The 24,333-nt window shown below is 51.0% G+C and overlaps 1 protein-coding gene across 1 annotated transcript in view; it reads left to right on the top strand.

The window, feature by feature from the left end:
• The window catches only part of LOC142012223 (dedicator of cytokinesis protein 2-like), a 454,965-nt gene that overhangs the window by 10,791 nt on the left and 419,841 nt on the right, over positions 1-24,333 (top strand). Inside the window, exons 9-11 of the mRNA XM_074992076.1 lie at positions 1,754-1,835; positions 3,975-4,110; positions 21,669-21,744. Coding sequence (XP_074848177.1) covers positions 1,754-1,835; positions 3,975-4,110; positions 21,669-21,744 — 294 coding nt within the window. The remainder of the gene's footprint in view (positions 1-1,753; positions 1,836-3,974; positions 4,111-21,668; positions 21,745-24,333) is intronic.

Genomic DNA, 24,333 nt, shown 5'->3' with positions numbered 1-24,333 from the left:
CCTAGGAAGAAAGGCGGCGAAAGAGACGCTCGGGGGGGGCTCTGTCCCAGGGAGCTCTGGGGGTGGAGAATCAGGCTAACCTAAACGGGGATCTAGACCCAGAGCAGAGAGGTGGTTTAGATTGTCTCTCTGTACCTGGCACTGGTGCAATTGCTGCTGGCATCCATGGGATGATTCAGGGAGGCTGCCCTGGACAGCTTACAGGGAACACAAGCACAGCCGACGCCCTCCCTGCCGCTCGAGCCCCCTCGCTACAAGAAGAGTTGGATTCAAGGATATCAGCTGCCACAGCCAGTCCTCCTTTCTGTCTCTGTGTGTGTTCTGTGAGAGCCTAATGCTGCCAGAAGAAGTGTGGTGTCAGATTATTAGCCACTGGACCAACAGGGCCTGTGCCCATGTGTCCTGGCCAACTGGGGGGCGGTGCAGGAAGATGAGCAACACTGCACCCCAACCCTGCTGCACTTGCCCAGCACTCCTGCCAGGGAGCAGGATAAAACGCTACGCCCGAATCCACTTCCTTGGTGGGAGCGCTTGGGGCCCCACAAACAGTACTCAGCCTCTGTGCGGCACAGTGTGCGCCAGCCAGCCGGTCAGGAGCAGCTGCAGGATTGGCAAAGTGGGATTTCCGAGCATGAGACAGAGCAATGAGCAAACCAGGAAGGGGTGAAAAGATGACAGGGACTGAACACAGCAGCTCTGCTAATGGGAATAGTGCTTGTCTCTGGGCCAGCTCTGGGAGAGGGAAGTTGGGGTGCTGGTTCTGATCTGGCCTCAGGATGGAGTGACTGCTTGGCTGGTGGAGGTGTGGAACGGGACCTTCTCCTCTGGGGGCTCTGGCTCCAATCCAGCCCAGGGCCGGGACGGACAGGTTGGCGGGGTTGTGGAGTAGGATATGGGGCCTGTCCCCTCCAGGGAGTGCAGGAGCCTATTCAGCCTGTATTGGGCGGGAGTGAAAGTTGCTCCCTGTGCCATGTGAGATACATCGAGTGAGAGTCTCTGGCCCATTTCTGACTTCCCAGTGTCACTTGTTGTCATCCTTATGACTGCTCCGAGAGCAGGGTGCTTTCCTGTGCCCCTGGCTGCCCTCTGGGGCTGCACCTGTCTGGGATTTACAGAGGTGCCTGGCTTGTTTCCAAGGGTGTCAGCTGCCATCCCAGAGAGAGGGAGGTACCTTGGTTGTTCCTAGGCCCTGGCCCATGTAGGGTTCTCTGCTCCAGGGCCGTGTGCAGTCTACCGCGTGTCTGCCTCCTGTCCCACCAGGCTGCCTGCTCCTTCGGAAGGACACTCACTGAGTATGAGCTTTGTAACTGGAGTCAGTAGCACCTCCAAGGCCTAGGACCCAGATGGGGTGAATGGTACTTGCTGTTCTAGTAGGACAGGGTGCTTCGGTGTCCTGTCCTGTCTAGGGCATGCTAGATGGGAGAGGACAGGAGATGTGGGGAAGGGAATAAGGCTTGAGTACTTTACTGTCTTGGTTCTCGCTGTCTCTGTTTCACTGGGCCTAAGCACCAAGTAGGGCCCTGCACAGGAGCTGGCAAAGCATGCATCAACTGCCCCATCACATACCCAGGGCACAGACTGGGCCTGACCTCTTCCCTGCTCACAGACCCTTTACTCTGTGGCTGCCCCCTCCTCTCCGTTGGCCAGAGGCTCAAGGCAGCACTACCCTAGAGACCAGACAGAGCTGGATCCTGGGGCTTCTGGCTGCATCCTGCAGCGTGAGTCTACTAATGCCCTCTGGTTTTCTTGGCAGTGAGAACTATCTGATCCGCTGGGCCAGCACGGGGGTCCCGCAGGACATTGAGTTACTCAACAACCTCAAGGCCATCTTCACGGTGAGCATGAGTGTCCCTTGCTCTGCCTGCCAGCAGGCTGCTTGCATCCAGACCACTGCGCCAGCACTCAGCCCGTTGTGCAGGGGCTACACAGAGACAGAGTGCAGAGCCAGTGCCGTAGGACTGGCAGTCTGCAAACGCCAGATTGACGGGTCTCTCTAATTACCAGGATTGTTGTTTTATTGTTTTACCTCAATACTCCTACAACCTACCCCAGCTGGGCCGCCATTCCCCTCACTGTGTACCTACCCCAGGTGGGCCACCATTTTTCTTGCTAAACCTATCTCAGGAGGGCTGCCTTTCCCCTCGCCAAGCCCACCTCAGCTGGGCTGCTGTTCCCCTCACTAAACCCACCCCAGCTGGGTTGCCGTTCCCCTCACCGACCCCATCCCAGATGGGCCACCATTCCCCTGGCCAACTCCCCACAGCTGGGCTGCCGTGTACCCCCTCACCCCACTGGTGCCCCCATGCCCCCTTCTCCCTTTACTGCAGCTGGGCCACCATCGCCTTCCCCCATTCCACCGTAACTGGGCTGCAATGCCCGTCACCAGCTCCATCACAATCGGGTCTTTATGTCCCTCCTCAACCCCACCCAGCTGTGCTGCCATGCCCCTACCCAACACCACCACTGCCCTCCCCCCCTCACCATAACTGGGCCATCGTGCCCCTCCCCCACACCACCACATGTGGGCCACCACTCTCCTACCTAACCTTCCCCTACTGTGGTTTCCATCCCTGGGTCCCAGTGCTTTGCCAGGGTGACAGGCACTGCTAGATGGAAATAAGGAAAAACACAGTAAATGAGGTTTAACACTTTATTTTAAGGAAACACCAGCATGTACATTTCTCTCTTACATGTACATTTTTCCTGCCCTTCAATGTACACCTGCAATTCTCATAAGCATCAATTGATTGTTTAAGTTGCTCCTTATGATCAGTTTTTGTGCATCTCATTCCATCTTAAGATAAGCAGCAGGTGGTCACCCTTGCTCCTGATTCCAGCATCATCCCTTCAAATCCTTCCTGGAGCCCCATTTCCTCTGAAACTTGAACAGCAGGGCCTTAATCACCCCCTTCTCTGGGCTTTCCTGTGGGCCTATCTCCATGGCCTACCTCTTGCAGTGCATGAAGAATCCTCCCCTGAACTGGAGCAGCTCAGTTAAACTGCCTGAGTCCAGAGCAGACAGAAGGAAGCTGACAGAAGAAGGCTACCGCCTCCTGGGGAGGAGGGTCCCAATTCCTGTGGGAGAACCCTCCTGTTGGAGCAGGCAGTGTCCACAGAGAAGTGCTGCAGGTGCTGTAGCATTTCAGGTGTAGACCTGTCTTGGGCTGCACTGGGCCTGAGCTCAGGAAGGCGCCAAGGCAGCTGGGCCAGAGGAAGGTGAAGTTTACAAGTAGATGAAGCTGATAAAGAGCAAGAGTAAAAGGCAGCTTCTGCCCTACCAGGGAATTACAGCTGCCTCCCATGTGAACAGATCAGGCGTGGCTGAGTGTGGCTTCTCCATTCTAACATGTCAGGCTTGACAGAGCTCTACTATGCTCAGAGCCAGGTGAGCTGGGAGGAGCTCACTGCTTCCAGGTCATCACTGCCTCGTTCCCTGTGGCCTGCCTCATCAAGCTGCATGACTTGTGCACAGTCCAAAGCACATATCTCCACATGTCCCTCTGACTTACTAGAGCCCTGCAAGGACAGTCCAGCTGCAGTGCGTTCTGGGAAGTGACCCCAGAAGCACTGCACTCTGGGAGATTTTGAAAGGCTGAGGCCAACGTACCCTCTATTTTTTCCATCTAGGTGTGGAATAAATATTATTATGTGCAACAAGGCATGTGTGGATGTGCACCACCATTAGAACCCACTGCTGCTGGCTGTTCTGTTAATCAGCTGGGCAGCATTTGAATCTCTTCTGAGCGGCCACACTGGCACTCAGCTTAGAAGGAAATCTGGCAGGAGCAGGGGGGATTGTTCACGTTGTATGAGCTAGCCCATGGGTGCCATACACCCATCCTCATGGCACCCCCAGGGTGAGGACTAGCTTGCCCCACATGGCATCAGAACCCCTTGATGTGGGCTGTGTGACACACTGGCCATGCCTTTGTGCTCTGCTTGGTCTTTCTCTGAGCCTCTCTCTCCCTCCCTAGGACCTGGGCAGCAAGGACTTGAAACGAGAGAAGCTCTTTTTGGTGTGTCAGATCGTGCGGGTGGGGCGCATGGACCTGAAGGAGACCTACACACGAAAACTGAGCACGGGTCTCAGGCGGCCCTTTGGTGTCTCGGGTGAGTGTGGGCCTTGGATCCAGTGATGGAGGAAGGGCTCCAGCTGGCCATTGGGGGGATTTGTTCTTACAGGGGTCAGTAGTCCTTGGCCCCAGCAGTGCTCAGCCAAAGGGCTCCAACTGACATGTCCCATGTTTAGGGCGACCATATCTCCCTGTCCCAAATAAGGGACAGGGATACATAAGTGAGAGGGGTGGGTCCTCCAAGCCCCAAGGAGCCAGGAAGGAGGTGACACCTGCTGGCGTTCCCCAGCAGCCCCAGAGAAGTGCCAGTGCCCAGTGCTCCCCAAGCTCTAGGGAAACGGCAGCTGCCCACACTCCCCCTGCTTCCCTGAGGCTCAGGGAAGTGTGTATGTGTGTGTTGGGGGGGGGCAGGGATGGTCCAAATACAGGACAATGAGTCCCTTTTAAAAAACAAGTCAGGACACCTCTTTGACATCCCAAATACAGGACCGTCCCTCCCAATATGGGACGGATCGTCACCCTACCCGTGTTCCCAGCTTGAAGTGGGGCCTCAAAGGCAGCAGTGTTAGCATGTCAGCCAGTGACCCTGTGCCAGCCTTTACCTGGGCCTGCACTGCCAGAATTGGCCCCTTATTTACAGCTGAAGGTGGGGGAAGGACAGTCTCCTCCTCTTGCACTTAGCCCATTGTGATAGGATGGGGTTTCTGGGCACAGCCAGATAAATCACTCCAGGGTATCTTTGCTTAAAATCCAGGCCACCTATAGCCCCATGCTGGGACTTGCTTCTTACTAAGGCAAATCCAACCAGCCCCCACAGCACTTCTGCCAGCCCCACTGGCCAGCCAGAAGCCATACAAACAAACCCACGGACTTCTCAGCTGCTCTACCAGCCCAGACCAACAACCCCAAACTTAGGGTGAGAGGCTCTTAAGCCTGTTTCACCAAACACCACACAGATTCTTCCAGACCCTAAAGGGCTCAGCCCTGGACCCCGGTCAATATGTGCTTGGATCTTACCCAAACAACACGCTTACCAATCCTTTATATCTAATACCTAAAGATTTATTAATAAAAAAGAAAGAACAGGGTTAGAGAGAAGAATGTTAAGCAATACTTTACATGCATCAGTCACAACTACCAATGCAGCCAGTTATATTATTTGCTGATTCTTGAAAGTCTCTGAAAGTTCATTTCAGGTTACATAGATTCAGTTGTCAAAGCATTGTAGATCCAGCCCGCTGGGGTCCACATGCTGACACATGGACCCGTGGAGACGAAAAAAGAAAGGAACCAAGATGGATGCTGCTAAATCCACACCATTGTTCACTCTTGTGTTGTCTCTTCTTGTGTTCTCTTGTTTTGAGACAAAGCCCCTTCTTCCCATAGTCCCTTGAGGTTCTGCCCCCCCCGACTCCGGTGGGCTGTTGTGGCAAACTGCCATTGGATGAATCCCAGGAGACAGTCTCAGATTTCTGAACTGGACCTATTCCTTTGTCTCAGGCCAGGTCACTTGACCATCGGGCTCCATCCAACTGACACATCACAAGCATCTAGATTCATAGGGCTGGAAGGTACCTCAGCAGGTCATCTTGTCCAGCCCCTTACTTCAAGCAGGATCAACCCCAACTAAGTCATCCCAGCCAGGACCTTGTCAAGCTGGGACTTAAAAACCTCTGGAGTTGGAGAACCCACCACCTCTCTAGGCAAGGCATTCCAGTGCTTCACCACTCTCCTAGTTTTTCCTAATATCCAACCTAATCCTCACCTTCTGTAACTTCAGACCATTGCTCCTTGTTCTGCCATCTGACAAAACTGAGAACAATTTCTCTCCACCCTCTTTAGAGCTCCCCTTCAGGAAGTTGAAGGTTGCTATTAAATCACCCCTCAGTTTTCCCTTCTGTAAACAAAATAAGCCCAAATCCCTCAGCCTCTCCTCATAGGTCTTGTGCTCCAGCCCTTTAATCATTTTTGTTGCCCTCCGCTGAACCTGCTCCAGCACATTCACATTCTTTTTGTACTGGGGGGGCCCAAAACTGGACTCAGTACTCCAGATGTGGCCTCACCAGTGCCGAATAGAGGGGAACAACAACCTCTCTAGATTTGCTTGTGGTGTTCCTTCTAATGCACCCTAATATACCCTTCATGGCTACAAGGGTGCACTGTTTATTCACATCCAGCCTTTCATCCACCATAACCCCTAGGTCCCTTTCGGCTGTACTGCTGCTCAGCCCGTCAATCCCCAGCCTGTAACAGTGCTTGGGATTCTTCCATCCCAAGTGCAGGACTCTGCACTTCTCCTTGTTAAACCACATCAGATTTCTTTTGGCTCAATCCTCCAATTTATCCAGGTCACTCTGGATCCTATCTGTACCCTCCAACTATCAGCCTCTCCCCCTAGCTTGTTGTGGGCTGTAAATGTGGATGCGGTGTCTGGGCACCTGATTTACACACTGTTGTTCAGCTCAATGTCCTGGGTGGGACTGAGTTCATGCCTCCTATTGTGAAGCTTAGCCCTGAAACATTTTCTAACACAGCTGCAGAGTTAAAATCTAGAACTTTACCTACATGCATGACACAGGCTTATAAGAAGCACACACAGGTCAGGACATCATCAGCTTTCCATGGACACCTCACATGGCCCCCTAGCACAATATTTGGGGCCAATAGCCACACTGGGCATTAAAATGGCTTCCAGACCCAATATTAAAGTCCAGCCATGTGACACAGGCCAGCATCTGCTCCACAGAGGGCCAGCTGGGACTCTCTCCAGTGTGGCCACATCCTTTCTGTAACAGGGGGGCTCAGGGTTAGACACAGCACTCCAGATGCGGCCTCTCCAGTGCCGAATATATGAGAATAATCTCTTCCCTAGATCTGTTGTCAGTGCTCCTACTAATTCACCCCATTATGCTCTCAGCTTTCTCAGCTGCAAGGACACATGGTTGGCTCCTATCCAACTTCTCATCCAGTGCAATTCCCAGGTCCTTTTCTGCTGAACTGTTGCTTAGCCAGTTGGTCCCCAGCCTGTAATAATGGTTGGAGTTCTTCTGACCCAAGTGCAGGACTCTGCACTTGTCCTTGCTGAACCTGATCAGATCTCTTTTGGCTCAATCCTCCCATTTATCTAGGTCACTCTGGACCCTGTCCCTACCCTCCAATGTATCTACCTCTCCCGCTAGCTTAGTGTGACCTGCAAACTTGCTGAGAGTGCAGTCTGTCCTCTCATCTGGGTCATTAATGAAGATGTTGAACAAAGCTGGCCCCAGAATCGACCCTTGGGGTACCCTGCTAGATATTACCCATCAACCAGACATGGAGCCATTGATCACTACTCATTGAGCCCAATGACCTAGACAGCTTTCTATCCACTTTCCAGTCCATTTATGCAATCCATACTTCTTTAACTTGGTGGCAAGGATACTGCGGGTGACTGTATCAGAACCTTTGCTAAAGTCAAGGTATATCACATCTGCTGCCTTTCCCACATCCACAGAGCCAGTTACCTCCTCATATTAGGATTCCTGGCTCCGAAGGCCCAAACAACACTTTGTTGCTTCCTTGCTGGCCAGCAGCTCACTGAATGGCATAGGGGATGGTTGCTAAGGTCAGCTACTACCTTGTTTGCTTCTTGCTGCAGCCAACTTTCCAGCCAGCAGTGGGGGCTGCTGTCCTCCCTCCCTGTGGGAATTGGTAACAGAGAGAAAGCCGTGCTAGTTTATATACTATCAAAACGAAAAAGCAGTCAAGTAGCACTTTAAAGACTAACAAAATTATTTATTAGGTGAGCTTTCGTGGGACAGACCCACTTCTTCAGACCATAGCCAGACCAGAACAGACTCAATATTTAAGGCACAGAGAACCAAAAATAGTAATTGAAGTTGACAAATCAGGAAAAAAAATGATCAAGGTGAGCAAATCAGAGAGTAGGGGGCGGGGGTGTGTTTGTCAAGAATTAGATTAAGCCAAGTATGCAAAAGAGCCCCTATACTGACCCAGAAAATTTGCATCCCGGTTCAAAGCATGTGTTAATGTGTCGAATTTGAATATAAAAGAGAGTTCAACAGGCTCGCTTTCCAAACTAGTGTGAAAATTCCTCTTCAGTGAGATGCAAACTCTTAAGTCATTAACAGAATGGCCCACTCCATTAAAGTGCTGGCTGACTGGTTTGTGGATCAGGAGTGTTTTTATGTCTGTTTTGTGCACATTAACTCTTTGTCTAAGAGAGTTTGAAGTCTGTCCAATATACAAAGCATCTGGGCATTGTTGGCACATGATGGCATATATGATGTTAGTTGAGGAACATGAGAATGTGCCCATGATTCTGTGACTAATCAGGTTAGGTCCGTGATGGTATTGCCAGAACAGATATGTGGACAAAGCTGGCAGCAGGCTCTGTTGCAAGGGAAAGTTCCAGGACTGGTGCTCCTGTGGTGTAGACTGTGGTTCTTGGTGAGACTCCTCATGAGGTTGGGAGGTTGTCTGTAGGAGAGAACAGGCCTGTCACCTAGGACCTTCTGGAGTGTGGCATCCTGATTAAGGGTAGGTTGTAGGTCTTTAATAATGTGTTGCAGTGGTTTGAGTTGAGGCTCTAGGTAGTGACCAGTGGTGTTCTGTGGGAATTTGTGTGAGCTTAGAGGCCCCTTTACTCACCTGTCTCTGGCTGTAGACAGGTGGGAGCAGGGAGATTGTGTTGCCAGCTCTCACACACTTGGTATCTGTTGTGGAGCCCCTGCCCTGCAGGTGCGCGTTGGGAGCATCTCAGCCCCTGTATACAAACAGAGACACTTCTCAGCCCCCTTGCTTGTGAGGAAAGCATGAGGAAATGATACGAGCGCCCTGAACAGTGCACAGGAAAACACAGAGACCCAGCACTTGCGACTTCGGGTGAGCTCTTGGTTTTTAAGACACTCTCAGGTTAGAGATGGGGCCTGTGACGTATGTCTGAATGGTCAGGGACGGGAGGCATGTCTTGCTCTCAGGGTCCAGTTCCCAGCAGTGATCAGTGGTCTGCTCTTGCGGATACCACAGCTCTGAAGTGTGTGGGTGCCTGGGTTTGGGGGTTCTGGGCCTGGGTTTGTCTGTTTACTTGGTGTTTGGAGTGCTGAGCTGTCTGTTTGTTTATCTGAAAGGCCATGTGCTCAGGCTGGCCATGTGCTCAGGCTACGTGCCGATTGGCTGAGCGGTAGTCAGACGGAGGGGCTCTCTCAGGTAGGCCAGAGCTCTAAAGCCCTGCTGGCAAGCGACCAGGGAGCATGCGAACAGGGTGGTTGCTAACAGGAGGGAGTTATGAGAGGGGAGTTTAGAGGGGGAGCTTAGAGGGAGCTAGTTACTTCTTCAGGTGTAAGAGGCAGCATCATCCCCAACTGCTGGCTGGAGCTGAGGGACCCGCTGCAGCATGAGGAGCTGGGGGGGCGAGATCGAGCGATGTCAGTGGTGGGCAAGTGGTTTGTGGGCGTCTGGTACAGCTGTGAGGATGGCAGCACCCACGGAGGCTGCTTGTGGCGTGCTGGCTCAGATTGCATGGCTTCCAGGCCCAGTCCTGCGCTCCCTGCATGCACGCGCCACACCAGATCTGTGGGGCTCCGGGGACAGCCGTAGCCAGATGAAGAGTTGGTAGCTTTGGCTGGGACCCAGGGTGCGGCTGGGCTGCAAGATCGGTGCCTTCCTGGAGGATGTGGGGCTGCGGCAGCATGTGGCCAGGTGCGGAGAGGCCAGGGGATGAGGGACCTGGGGGCAACGAGAGCTGATAGGGGGCAGTGCGGTGCAGTCGGGAGACATGGGAGTGGATGGGGGAAAAGGGGACAGGGAGGGAGGATCTGGGGTGTGATGGTAGCCAATGAGAGGCAGAGGGGTGGGGAGAGGAGGGTCCTGGGGAGGTGAGGTGGTCGTCGCAGGGAGCTTTGGGGACATGTGGCACCAGGGAGGTGCAAGAGGTAGTGGGACCGTACCCACGTTCTCCATGCCCCACTGCCTTGTGGGTTATCCTGGAAAGGAGCAAGGCTAAGGGAGTAAACCCTGACAGAAAATCCGGAGGGGAGTCCTAAGGCAGTTCTGTGCCAACTTCTGGCATTGACCCGGCAACTCCTGCAGCTGAGCTGGTACCAGACATAGAGGTTATCCTCTCCTTTGGACTATATCAGTAAAGCCGAGAGGGGAACACTGACGTCTGGGCAGCCCAGGGTCCCAATAATCGCGCAAGCTCGCGCCTGGAGACGTACTTCAGCATCGCTAACAGTGTTGAACCAACACGGGAGGTAACAGATACCGGTTATAAGCTCTTGCTCGACTGGCATAGAGAACGAGCGCCAGGGGTTGCCTCCGACGGTGGGAGAGATCGTCGCATCTCACTGGACAGTCACCGCCCGCCTCAAGCTGCGCAGCCCCCAGCCAATAGGGTACTGGTCCTGCCACAGTTCACCTGCCTCACTGGGTGCGTGAGGCTTAAGGTTCCCAAACCTGACAAGTGACCTGAAAGCTGAACACCAGGCAAACCAATAAGAAAATCAACAAGAAAAGGAAACCATCAAAGTTTTAAGCTTGCTTGCGGGAATGTGCGGACCATGCTGACAGGTCTGACTGAAGATCTTCAGGACATCAGCGACACCAGAAAGACCACTGTCATCGATGAGGAACTGAAGAGGCTCCAAGTTGACATTGCTGCTCTGCAAGAGACATGTCTTGCAGATTTGGGATCTGTAAAGGAAAAGGACTACACCTTTTTCTGGCAGGGTAAAGCCCAAGAAGAACCCAGGGAGCATGGTGTTGGCTTTGCCATCAGAAACACCCTTCTACAAATGGTGGAATTAGTCATGGGTGGATCAGAAAGACTCCTTCAGGTCATACTTCAAGCTTGCGCCGGTCCTGTCCACATGATCAGCGCTTATGCCCCAACCCTGTACGCCGCACTGGAATTAAAAGACAAGTTTTATGACGTGCTTAGTGCTGCCATAGCGCAAACACCTGCTCACGAACAACTGTACATTCTGGGTGACTTCAATGCGAGAGTTGGAGCGAATTGTGACTCATGGCCTTCCTGCTTAGGCCGCTTCAGTGTGGGAAAAATGAATGAAAATGGTCAGCGTCTTCTCGAACTTTGCACTTACCACAATCTGAGCATCACAAACACATTTTTCCAAACCAAGCCACAGCACAGAGTGTCATGGGCTACGTCTACACGTGCAGCCAACATCGAAATAGCTTATTTCGATGTTGCGACTAGAATAACGTCTACACGTCCTCCGGGGCCGGCAACGTCGATGTTCAACTTTGACGTTGCTCAGCCCAACATCGAAATAGGCGCAGCGAGGGAATGTCTACACGTCAAAGTAGCACACATCGAAATAGGGATGCCAGGCACAGCTGCAGACAGGGTCACAGGGCGGACTCAACAGCAAGCCGCTCCCTTAAAGGGCCCCTCCCAGACACAGTTGCACTAAACAACACAAGATACACAGAGCCGACAACTGGTTGCAGACCCTGTGCCTGCAGCATAGATCCCCAGCTGCCGCAGAAGCAGCCAGAAGCCCTGGGCTAAGGGCTGCTGCCCACGGTGACCATAGAGCCCCGCAGGGGCTGGAGAGAGAGCATCTCTCAACCCCCCAGCTGATGGCCGCCATGGAGGACCCGGCAATTTCGACGTTGCGGGACGCGGATCGTCTACACGGTCCCTACTTCGACGTTGAACGTCGAAGTAGGGCGCTATTCCTATCTCCTCATGAGGTTAGCGACTTCGACGTCTCGCCGCCTAACGTCGAAGTTAGTGCCGCTACTTCGAAGTAGCGTGCACGTGTAGACACGGCTCTAGTTTCTTGAACTGGGTATCACTGGTCACAGGATCACTACTATGTCCCCAGCTTTGGAACAGTTTACTGGGGAATATCTTCAGTGTGCTAGGTTCCTGAGGGTTTTCACTCTTTTCTAGGGCAGGTTGTGCTGCCTTGCAACCTCTTTAATTGAACAGGTAGGGCTTCAGCACTCTTGCTGCACACTGTGAGTTCTGGTCAGCTGGTACAACTGAAACACTACTGCCAGAGACTAGTACACTCTTCAGGGATTAATACACTTCACCAAACATTTGCAGTGATGCTCACAGAGTGCTGCCAAAACATTAGGGTCTATTTGTCACCTGGCTCACAGAATCAGAAGTCCTTAGGTGAGCAACGAGAAATGAAAGTTAAAGCATAGGGCACTTTCGTTAGACCAGAGCCTCCAGTCAAGCCCCGCAATCCATTTTCCTGTGAGTCGTTGGTTGCTTGGTATTGGTGTTCTGGTGACTGCTTAGGTATCTAAAAGGGTGTCATAAGGCAGAGGGAGGGAACTTGTTCTTCCTTGCCTCTGAGGATAGAACAAGAGGCAATGGACTTAAATTGCAGCAGGGGAGGTTCCGGTTGGACGTTAGGAAGAAGTTCCTAACTGTCAGGGTGATCAAACACTGGAACGAATTGCCAAGGGAGGTGGTCAAATCTCCATCACTGGAGATATTTAAGAAGAGATTAGATAGATGGCTTTCAGGGATGGCCTAGAAAGTGCTTGGTCCTTCCATGAGGGCAGGGAGCTGGACTTGATGGCCTCTCGAGGTCCCTTCCAGTCCTACTCTTTTACAATTCTATGAGAGCCAGCAATCCTTTCCTCCCCTACACTGGGTAGCCATGCAAAATAAAGGGGAAACTGAGGCACACATAGATGTCATAAAATACTAAGGACAAGTTGGACAGGCAGCTAATCAGAAGGTGCTGTTGCCTCAGCAGGTCTCAAATTGACTAGATGGCTGAAGGTCTTGCATCGCTGTGTCACTGGCCTCAGTCTGAGCTAAAATGCTGTTGCTTACAAAAAAGTCATGAGTATTGACAAAACACTTGGGGAGGAGGGATTCTGCGGGGATAGTGCTGGAGGGCTGAATGATATCTGGGCTGACTTGTTGGGGATAATGTTAGGGGAACAGGGAAACCTGTGGTGAATTGCAGAGGCAATAGCATTTGGAAGCAAGCAGAAGGGGATTATAGTGAATTACCAGAAATATAACATATCTGGGGGTGGAAGGCTATCTGTGATGAGTCACTGAGGAAAAAGGTTCATTTGTATGACTCAGTCTGATATATCAGGCAACAAGTGGTAGTATCTGCACTGATGTTAGGTGGATTTTTCAGTTAAGTAAGAGTAGCTGGATTTAGCTGACTTGGTTGTGATGAACACCTTTTTTTAGTCTAAATAAGATCTCAGGAGAGCTGTAGTAGTGAAACCCTGCAGTAGTTCTAGCTCTCTGTAGAAGTCTTGCAGCTATTTTTTTCAAGGGCTTTAACTGGGCTTGACTCATGACCCTGGTGCCTCCTGCTGGTTACATGGGAATTAGCTCTACCAGCCTCCAGGGCACCCTCTTCTAGCCTGTCTCACCCGCTGTTGCCTGTAAGTTTGTTCTCCACCTTTTATCAGGACCCCTGTCCCTCCCTGTGATGGGGTTCTGGGGTCCCCCAAGCTCTGCACCCCGTCCACAGGAAGGAGAGTCTCTCACTCAGCAGGAAAACAGCAGGTTTATTAGCCGACAGGACACAGCATGGTACAGAGGAGTCAGTACAGCCGGCAGAGACAGCCAGTCCAATCCATGTTGGGGGGAGGACGCCCCGAGGGGCCCCCAGAGCCGGGGCCTTGCCCCCTCCTTTGTCTCTCTCTCCCTCAGCCCAGACTAACTGCTTCCAACTCCCAGTTCCAATTTAAACCCCTCAGGCTCCACCTCCTCCTTTGTCTGCAGTACAAAGGTGTTACCTGGTCGTCAAGGTTACCCTCAGCAGGAGCCCCACACCCTCTGTGAGCCACTCACACACACACAGGTATCCCCCACTTCATCACATCTCTCCCCCCTTCCAGACCGAACTGAGCGGGGTCACTCAACTGGTGACCTGGGGAAGTTCGGGGCTCTCCCCTTGTGACAGGGCATTGGCTGTACCCTCTGTTCTCCCCTCGATGTGCACCACCTCCACATCATAGTCCTGCTGGGGGAGGCTCCAAGTTAGGAGCTTGGTCTTGGCCCTTTTCATGTGATGCAGCCGGGCAAGTTCCTTTAGTTCCCTTGGGTTGGTTGGTCTTGCTGCAGCACCAACAGATTAAACAGGTCTTTTGTGGTCTGGGTCCTGCCCCATCTGACCACCAGTCCATACAGCTGCTCCAGCCAATGTCTGGAATTCAGTTACAGTCCAGTAACGGAAGGTACAAATGCTTCCATCCTTGGCATTTAGCCAGACCACCACAATGGCTGTGTGCCTCAGTTTCCCCTTCCATGCCACACAATAGGTTTGGAATGTTCCTTCTCATGTTAGAGGTTGCAAGACTAGTTACAGGGAACAATGGTGACATTTCAGAGTTACAGACTTCTTTAGCATACAATTTATGCTTTTACATTAATGTCATCATGTTACATGGCTCTTTTTAAACATTCAGTGCATGGTACAATTTTACAGCTTTTGGTAGCAGCACCCCTTGGTTACAGCAGTTAGCGTGAGTAACAGAACAAACCCATTGCAACTGTACATTTACGTTGCTCTTTGGTAGACCACAACTTTTGTGTAACCTTCTTGAGAATCTGGTATTTTGGGGATAAATGGCTGAGGCCTTTCTTTGCACCATTAAGTTCTAATCTTCTCTCTTGCCCCCTGGGGTGGAAATTTGATCTCTCTGGCTGTGCCCTCTCTTCTAACAAGAGCTGGGCCATTGATGATCTCAGGGAGATGGCCCCCCCCACCAGTCTGGAAATTTGCAAACCAAACTGTTTTTTGAGAGTTGTTTTGTGAGTCCCAGACGCAGAATCCACATGAAGGAATCCCTGTTTATCCCTTACTGGCCCACCAGGCCCAAAGCTCCTTTGTCCTTCCACCTCCAACTACTGCCTCCCCATGGAATCAGAAGTAGAGTTCAGTATAAGAATATAAGTGTTTCCACCATCTGGAGATGGGGAATTGCTGGCGCTCTCTTGCATCCTACAGAGACTGACTGTGCAGCTGTTTTATTTGGTTCTCGCAGGGCTGCTCACATTCCCTGATAGTTTTCACTTTACTTGCACCAACTTCCAATTCCTGAGAAACTTTTACACTGCCTGCTTTGGACCCTTCCAGAGCACAGCCAGTGGTTTTACACTCAGGCAGGTCCTGGCCATCAGGAGCTGAAACAAACTTCTCCCCAGGCAAAGGGTTGCTCTGGTGCTTACAGACAAGCACCTTTCCTGTTCACTCTCCTTCACCTCACTCCCATTTTCTGCAGTCCCCACAGATGGGTCAGGAAAAGTTTCAGGGAAATTCTCTTCCTTAAGAGCTTCCCCAAAACAACAACTCACCCCTGTCTGCCTCCACGGGGGCACTGCTCCCTTGAGCCACAACCAGCTCCTGGGTTTCACCTACGCCCAGGATCACTTCTGGCCCATTAGGCAGATTCCCACGTAATCCCCCTCCAGGCAGACAGCCAGTACCACCGGACAGAAGGTCAGGGTCCCTTTCGTCCCTTCTGCTACCAGCTCCTTTATCTTCATCAGTCAGTGTAACTCCATTGCCCGTCTGTTCTTGTGTCCTGGCGAGAGGATGACTCTGGTAGGACAGAGTCCTCTCACCCCCTCCCAATAACACCTCAGCATCAGGCAAAGAACAAGTACCAGAATCGTCTGGTCTCTGGGATTCCCTGATGATCCTAACTGGATTAGACCAAGTTAAAGCATCATCCCCCCTGAGAGACACAGAGGTAGGCCCACTTCCCATCTGGGCTTCAGCTGCCCTCAGATCCAGCTCTGGGATCTTGGCTCCATCTCGAGCCCCCACAGGCTCAGGCAAAGGACTCACTTCCCCAGAAGCAGAAGCACTTTTCTTGCACCAAGGACCAGTGTCCTTAGCAGGGATACCACTGCCCATCCCAGAGCCATTCCCTCTGCTCCAGCCCCCATGGCTGGATTCAGAGACACACCTGGAATGCTCTTTTCTGGTGGATCCTTCTCCAGCCACCCTAGGCTGAGGAATCCTCCTCAGACAATGGGCTAGTTTCCTCATTGGCACCTTTTCCAAATGCAGGCTCTGCTCTCTCCCCAGGCTGCTGCTGCTGTTCAACACAGACAGACAATGGGAGACACTTTCTCCTTTGTCCCAGCCCCCCGGCTGGTCTCCACACACACACACAAGGTGAAGCAGCTTCTCTCACAGACAACTTGCCGTTCCCAGTGGATCAGCTGCTTTCTTGCACAGACACACAGGCACCTTCCTTGGCCCAGGCCTGGAAAACTCTCTGCAGGTCTGTCTTAGCCACTAGTAGATGAGGGGTTGGAATCGCTCCTTCCCTCCTTGAGCTGTGGCAGGCCACTCGGTTCAGAGCTCCAGGCAGTCCAGGGTTCCCTGCCCCGATCCGGGCTCATCTCTGCAGGATTCTCCCCAGCCCTCAGCTCTGCCACTGCACATTCACGCTGCCTTGTCCAGCTTCTTTAATCTCGATTCGGTTTCCAGGTGCTGCCACTTCACAGCGGAGTTGCTCAGCGTGGTTGCAGGCTCTCAGGCTGATGCCCTCTGCACCCCACGATTCCTGGAAGAATCCCTTCAGTGTGCCAGGCTTCTTGCGGGTCACAAGCTGCCCGGGGTTAGGCTGTAGGCCCCTCCGCCCTCTGGGACCGACTCCAACAGACTCCCAGCGGAACCCCTTCTTCAGTGCGACACCGCTCTCAGGGACCATGAGCACACTGTCTTGGGAAGAACTCATTCAGCGTCAGCCTCCTCAGGGGTCACTTGTTCCTGGGGGTTGGGCTCTCGGCCCCTCCACGTTCTGGGACCGACTCCAACAGATTCCCAGGAGTAACCCCTCCTCGGGTGTGACACCCCCTCTCGAGGACCACGACCGCAGTTGCTTGGGTTCGGCCGCAGGCCCCTCCGCCTTGGGGAACTGCACCTCACTGCCCTTCAGCACACCTGGGTCTCGCAGGCCCCACTTCTTCCGGGGCCCCGGTCACTTACTGCTGGATGCTCCATCCTCGGGGTGCAGAACATCCCACTGCTGACACCAGTGTGAAGGGGTTCTGGGGTCCCCCAAGCTCTGCACCCCGGCCGTAGGCAGGAGAGTCTCTCACTCAGCAGGAAAACAGCAGGTTTATTAGCCGACAGGACACAGCATGGTACAGAGGAGTCAGTACAGCTGGCAGAGACAGCCAGTCCAATCCATGTTGGGGGGAGGACGCCCCGAGGGGCCCCCAGAGCCGGGGCCTTGCCCCCTCCTTTGTCTCTCTCTCCCTCAGCCCAGACTAACTGCTTCCAACTCCCAGTTCCAATTTAAACCCCTCAGGCTCCACCTCCTCCTTTGTCTGCAGTACAAAGGTGTTACCTGGTCGTCAAGGTTACCCTCAGCAGGAGCCCCACACCCTCTGTGAGCCACTCACACACACACAGGTATCCCCCACTTCATCACACTCCCTGACCACTGAACCCTTCCCTCAAGCTTCTGCTCTACTGCAAGTGCCCCACACTCTGTTCAGTATATTTATTAATGACCTGGATGAGGGGTTGGATTGCACCGTCAGCAAGTTTGCAGATGACACTAAGCTAGGGGGAGAGGTAGATATGCTGGAGGGTAAGGACAGGGTCCAGACTGACTTAGACAAATTGGAAGACTGGGCTATAAGAAATCTGATGAGGTTCAATAAGGAGAAGTGCAGAGTCCTGCACTCGGGCCGGAAGAATCCCAAGCATTGTTACAGGCTGGTGTCCGACTGGCTCTGTAGTAGTTCTGCAGAAAAAGACCTGAGAGTTGCAGTGGACAAGAAGCTGGACATGAGTCAACAGTGTGCCGTTGTAGCCAAGAAAGCTAATGGCATATTAGGTTGCATCAAAAGGAGCGTTGCCAGTAGATCCAGAGAAGTGATTATTTCTCTTTATTCGGCTTTGGTGAGGCCGCATCTGGAGTACTGTGTCCAGTTCTGGGCCCCCAATTATAGTATAGGAAGGATGTGGATATGCTGGAGAGGGTCCAGCGGAGGGCGACCAAAATAATTAGGGGGTGGAGCATATGACTTATGAAGAAAGGTTGAGGGAATTGGGTCTGTTTAGTCTGCAGAAGAGAAGACTGAGGGGGGACTTGATAACAGCCTTCAACTTACTGAAGGGAGGTTGCAAAGAGGCTGGAGGGAGGCTGTTCACAGCGGTCATGGATGGCAGAACACGGAACAATGACCTCAAGTTCCGGTTGGGAAGGTCCAGGTTGAACATTAGGAAAAACTTTTTCACTAGGAGGGTGGTGAAGCATTGGAATGGTCTACCCAGGGCAGTAGTGGAGTCTCCGTCCCTGGAGGTGTTTAAGTCTCACCTTGACAAGGCCCTGGCTGGGCTGATCTGATGGGTTTGGCCCTGCTTAGAGCAGGGGGCTGGACTCGATGGCTTTTTTAGGTCTCTTCCAGCTCTATTGTTCTATGATTCTCTGATCCTCACCTCCCAGGGAACTCTAACCCCTCTATACCCATCTTGCCTTAGTGACCCATTGCCAATCTTCATCTAGCCCCTTACTTCAGGGGCAAACTGCAGCCTGAAATAGCCACTCATAATTGGCAAGAGGTTGGACCCGCTGCCTTCTCCTGCCCTGGCTGCCTCTTTGCCACCCTAGTAACTCAGGCCTTGTCCCAGGCCCTGCAGTCTGGGGCTTGCTTGGCCTGAGCTGCCTAGCTCACACTCGTTCCCCAGCACTGCTCTGTCTGTTGTGCCCAGCTCCAGCGAGCAGCTGGGCCCCGCTCCCTCCAGGGCTGGGTAAGCTTGTCCTTACCCTGGCCAGCTGTCTCGCCTATAGACTCCCCCCGGGCTCTGATTGGCTGTCACAATTCTTTCACCTGATTGGCTCTTGAGGCAGCCCTGTCCCAGGGCTGTTTTTAACCCTTTCTATACCATTGCAGGGCAACTGCCCTGTCACAGGCACAGTAAAGGACTGACTAAATAGTCCAGTCTCTGTTATGCCCAAGGCCATTCTGGATGATGAAGTGGTCCTGTCTGGCCTTACAATCTATGGAAATAGGAAAACAGATCAGATGTTGTAAAGCCTCCTTTATCCTTTAGGACCAGTGCAGTCTGTTGTTCATTTTCTAATGCGTGATTCAGTCCTAGTTTTAAATGTTCCCATTGTTAGGGCTCCTTCATCTCTCCTTGAGATAGAAATCTAAGGTTTTGTCTACATCACAAAGTTTTGTCAGCAAAAGCTAGCCTTTGCCAGTAAAATAGGGAAAGTGTGCACACTGCAAAGCTACTTTTGGTGCCAAAACTCAACTGTTTTGCCAACCAAATAAAACTACCTCAGTGAGAGGCATAAAGCTTTTTCCAGTAAAGTTAAAGTAATAAAGCATCAGTTTAGGCATTGGTGACTTTCTTTTTGTTGTTGTTGTTGCTGTTATTGATATAATTGGCTTCCCCCAGTATCCCACAATGCCTGCGATGACTGCTCTACTCACTGTTTTGATCTCCACCCTGCATCTCCCCATTTACAGCTCTGGGAGGTATCTCAAGCTGTGTGTGCTGCTCCATTTGGGGAACAAATAAATTGCAAATCATTGGAGAGCTTCTGTTCTGCCCTGCCCAGGAACACAGTGGCAAGCAGATTGCTGTTGCAGGGTGGGTCGGGGAGATTGGTATGCTGTTTGACATGCCTTGGTGTGGAGAGCTCACAGACCTCCTCAGGATGCTGCTCCCAGCAGGATGGAGGCTGTGGAGGATCTTGGAGGGACTCACAAAACTGCAGGCAGGCAGGCAGGCAGAGTGAGATGCTTTGGAAGAGACATGGGATGAGCAGAGGTAAGGGAGGAGTGGGTGCCCCCTTCCCACTGCCTCAGGATAGATTGATCAGCCTTCTGTCTCCCCTACCCCAGACACACAACTCTCCCACATCCTCTTCAGTTGAAAAGTAGCTGACAACCTATTAGAATGGCCCTGGAACAATGGCATTGAGAAATCTGCACCCTGTATTCCAAACCCTTTCCAAAGCACCCATAGCCAGGTGCACAGTGGGATAGCTACCACAATGCGCTGCTCTCTGTGTCAATGCACGAGTTGCTAGTGTGGATGTCCTCTGATGACAAAAAGAGCTAGTGTGGACATTCAGCTGTCATCATCATCATCATCAATAACCATGGGCTCAGTGCCCGTTGGTGTCTGTTGCCTCTCTCACTATTTCCTTCCATCTTTCCCTATCCAGTGCAGAGTGGCTTAGTTTCTGTAAACTAGCTGCACACCAATCTACTATATTATCTATCCATTCTCTTTGGGGTCTGCCTCTCCTATTTGAACCATCCATTATGCCGAATACCGGGGTCCTGATTTTTTATTCATCGTTCATTCTGCAAATATGCCCAAATAGTTGTAGCTTCCGTTTTATAACCTTCTGCAGCAGGTTCTCTTTTGGCTGTATCTTTCTATATAATTCCTCACTGGTGACCTTCTGCATCCATCCTACTCTCAGAATCTTTCAACAGCAACTCCATTCGAATGCCAATATTCTTCTTTTCGAATCTTTCGTTATCCCCCATGTCTCACATCCGTACAACATGCTGGTGAATACACACGTTTTCAAGACGCTCAGCTTCGTCCTTAAGATAATTGTTTTGCTTTTCCAGATCTTATCCATCGCCTTCAAACTCGCTGTCACTTTCGCTATTCTAGTCGCTATTTCCTTTTTACAGTCTAGATCACACGTTATGTTGCTCCCCAGATATGTGAACTTCTCTACATTTTCTAGTTCAATACCATCCACACTGATCTTCCTTCCTATTTCCTTATCTCCAAATACTATTGTTTTTGTTTTATCGATGTTCATAATCAGTCCGTACTGCTTCCCTTCTTCATTTAACACCTTCACCATTTTCACTAGCTTTTCCTTATCTTCCTCTCCATCTCCTTCTGAAGCAGCTCTAATTTTCCAGTTGCCTACAGTGTTTGGACATTCCATGTTCCAATGGATAATGTGTGTTAGTTGTAATTTTCTTTCGGTAGCCAGTTTATTGACCCAACCCCGATCGCTTGATTGGTATTGCAGACGTTGTTTATCTGGGTGATGTCCGAGCTGGCATCTTTTATCATCTAGTTGTACTGGCATCAGATTTCATTTGTATTGTTGTTTGATGGTCAGCGCATCAACACACATCTGACCAGCCCTCCTCCTTCATCCAGGCTTGGAACTGGCATGGAGCTCATAGAGGCTTCATGGCAGAGTTACATTCAGCAGTGGCTTTAATTAAAGCAGCATAACTTTTGCTGACAAAACACTGTAGGGCAGACAAGGCCCAAGTGAGGAGTGTATATCGTTGCCAGGAGACTTTACTGGTATTCAGACAAAATTTCCTGTTCCTTTCTTCCCATTCCTTCTACTCCTCCTCCTCACACCTGTGTTGTTTTTGTCAGTTCTTTTCTATGGTTATCCTGTTCTTCCCACTTATTGGAAATGACAGTAGCTCTAAACACAAATTAGAGGTGCTTAGTAGTAACGTTTGGCTGTCTCTGGTTGCTCTTTTCCCTTGAGAGCGCAGGCTGACTTGGTGATGGATAGAGCTCATTGTGCCTTCTAAGGGCTGTCCAAAGGACACTGTGACCACAGCCTCCTCTTCCTTATCTCTTACAGTGATGGACATCACAGATATCATCAAGGGAAAATGTGAGAGTGATGAGGACAAGCAGCACTTCATTCCTGTGCACCTGTGAGTAAAGCCAGCACTTGTGAGCAAAGAGGAGGGGAGCTGCAAGGGTTGGGGGCAAATGGTTGGGTTAAGACAGATAGGACTTTCCATTCCCTGGAGAAGAACTCAGCTGCAAAAGGGGGACATTTCTGAGTCAACTGACAGTCTCTCTCTCTCTTAGGTGAGTAGAAGGGTGGGAAGGAAACACTGCCCATGGCCAGGGGAAGATGAGCAGAAGAACAAGAGGATATTAAATTAGATTAAAAAGCTGACAAATTCAAAACTGAGGAAAGGAAATATCTTCCTTACTTTTAACTTTGGGATAATTAGATTGTGGAAGTTATTACCACAAATGTCACTGGGGCCAAGAATTTAGCAAGATTCAGACAGGAATTGGATATTTAGATAGGTAACAAGAATATTCAAAGTTAAGTCATAATTTTTTTAGACACATTAAACACCATGCTTCAGGGTTTAAGCCACTCACTAACAAAAGGGATTAGAAGGAGATGTGATGTTTTAAGCATATTATCATACTGCTATTTATTAAGAGGTCTCTTACGCCTTCTTCTGAAACAGCTGGTGCTGACAGCTGACAAGAGATGAGGCTAGATGGGTCACAGGGCCAATACAATCTCTCTGGGGCCCAAACTTACAGGGCCATTGCAACCTGGCTATTCATGTGTTGGTCTTCCATTGCTTGTGCACATCTATTTTCCATCCTAGGTGTGTGCTCATCCTGTGCACCTAAGATAGAGATTTTTCATGCCTGGGGACTCTGGGAAGTGCCAGCATGCTGTGTACTCATCCCTCCAATCTACAGTATAAAGGATGGGGCTGCCCTGATCCCCCCGCCCCCAGTTTCTTTTCAATGCCTTTGGTTGTGAGCTTGGCAATGAGGCTCACTGTAACACAGGCATGCCCAGACTGGCATATTATGCCTGTGTCTGACCAGCTTCTCAAGGCTCCACCAAAGGGATCTCTGTCAAAAGCTAGTGATCGTCATGGTTATTGTCAGATGCTTGTACAGGAAATACTTCACGAGCTATGTGGAACATTATGCTCCTAAACAGTTGGCCGTAAGGTGGAAGGGTTTCACAGCTAACTCAGCCAAGAGATCAGTATCAGAGGTGGCTGTGTTACTCTGTATCTTTGAGAACAACAAGAAGTCCTGTGGCACCTTATAGACTAACAGTTATTTTGGAGCATGAGCTTTCATGGGCAAAGACCCACTTCATCAGATGCATGAGGTGTGGGGGGGTTCAGAAGTGTATTTAACTTTTTAAATAGCCCTCTGAACTCCCCTCCCCCACTCATGCATCTGACGAAGTGGGTCTTTGCCCATGGAAGCTTATGCTCCGAAATATCTGTTAGTCCATAAGGTGCCACAGGACTTCTTTTTGTTCAGCCAAGAGTGAGCACAATCAGCATCTTTTGATCCTGCTCAGTGTCTACAATCCAGACCATTTGTAGGCCTGAGCATTTACAAAGAAGAGAATCACATGAAAAACTCTGAATAGAGACCCTCAGGGCTGTGCTCAAGTTAACAAAACACCATGATTATGAAAAAAGATGAAAAGCTTGGGTCTGTGAAAGGATACAAGTTGTTATCCATAATGGAGGGGCCCTCACAATCATGAAAAAGTGGATCGCAGCTCTCTGGACTGGAGAATAGCTGCTCAGACTGGCCACAGGGTAAGAAATACTTTGAGACAGCAAAGGGACTTGTAGGCTGTAGCTTAAGTTTATGAGGTTTATTTACATGAAATCTGATGTTGCCAAATTCTCTTACTTACTTATATTTGAATTTTTAATGCTAGCCATGTTATATGAACTTCAGTTTGGCTTTACTGTAGACATGTCTAAGTGCCTTGTGTTCAGGAGAGTGTTGAATTGTGAAGCTGGTAAACTGAGGTGCACTGCTTTCACAGAGGTAACAGATATCTGTAGAACCATAGAGTTAGAAGGGAACACAAAAGTTTTCTAGTATAAGTCCCTATCAAGATGCAGGATTTATTGTGTCTGGCACAGTGGTGAAAGTAAGCTAATGTGTCCTCGTTCAGCTCTCCAGTAAGAAGCTGGCCAGCTGGGGCACTTGGCTGCAGAGGGCGGGGAGCTCCCAGCCTGGCTTCTGGCTTCTGGCTTCTGGCTTCTGGCTTCCTGCAGGCTGCCCCACTCTGGAGCAGGCAGCCAGACAGGTTAAAGGGTCTGGCTGCGGACACCCCCCACCACCGGGGACTGCCCCAGCCTCAAGGCCCTCTCTGCCACCATTTTGTGGGGTGGGGGCTACAACCACACATACTAGTCCCTGTGTGTTGCTTTCAGTTTGTTGACTAACAGAAGAGTTTTGAGCATGAGCTTTCGTGAGCACAGATTCACTTCATCAGATGCTGGTCTTGGAAATCTGCAGGGCCAGGTATAAATAAGCCAGAGCAAGGGTGGGGATAACAAGGTTAGCTCAGTCAGCAAGGGTGAGGTTTACTACCAGCAGTTGATCTGGAGGTGTGAACACCAAGGGAGGGGAAGCTGCTTCTATATTTAGCCAGCCATTCGCAGTCTTTGTTTAAGCCTGAGCTGAGGGCGTTGAATTTGCAGATGAATTGTAGCTCA

The sequence above is a fragment of the Carettochelys insculpta genome, chromosome 4, assembly GCF_033958435.1.
Source record: "Carettochelys insculpta isolate YL-2023 chromosome 4, ASM3395843v1, whole genome shotgun sequence".
NCBI lineage: Eukaryota > Metazoa > Chordata > Testudines > Carettochelyidae > Carettochelys > Carettochelys insculpta.
The sequence above is the reverse complement of the archived record's forward strand: the minus strand, read 5'-3'. Positions and strand labels throughout refer to the sequence as shown.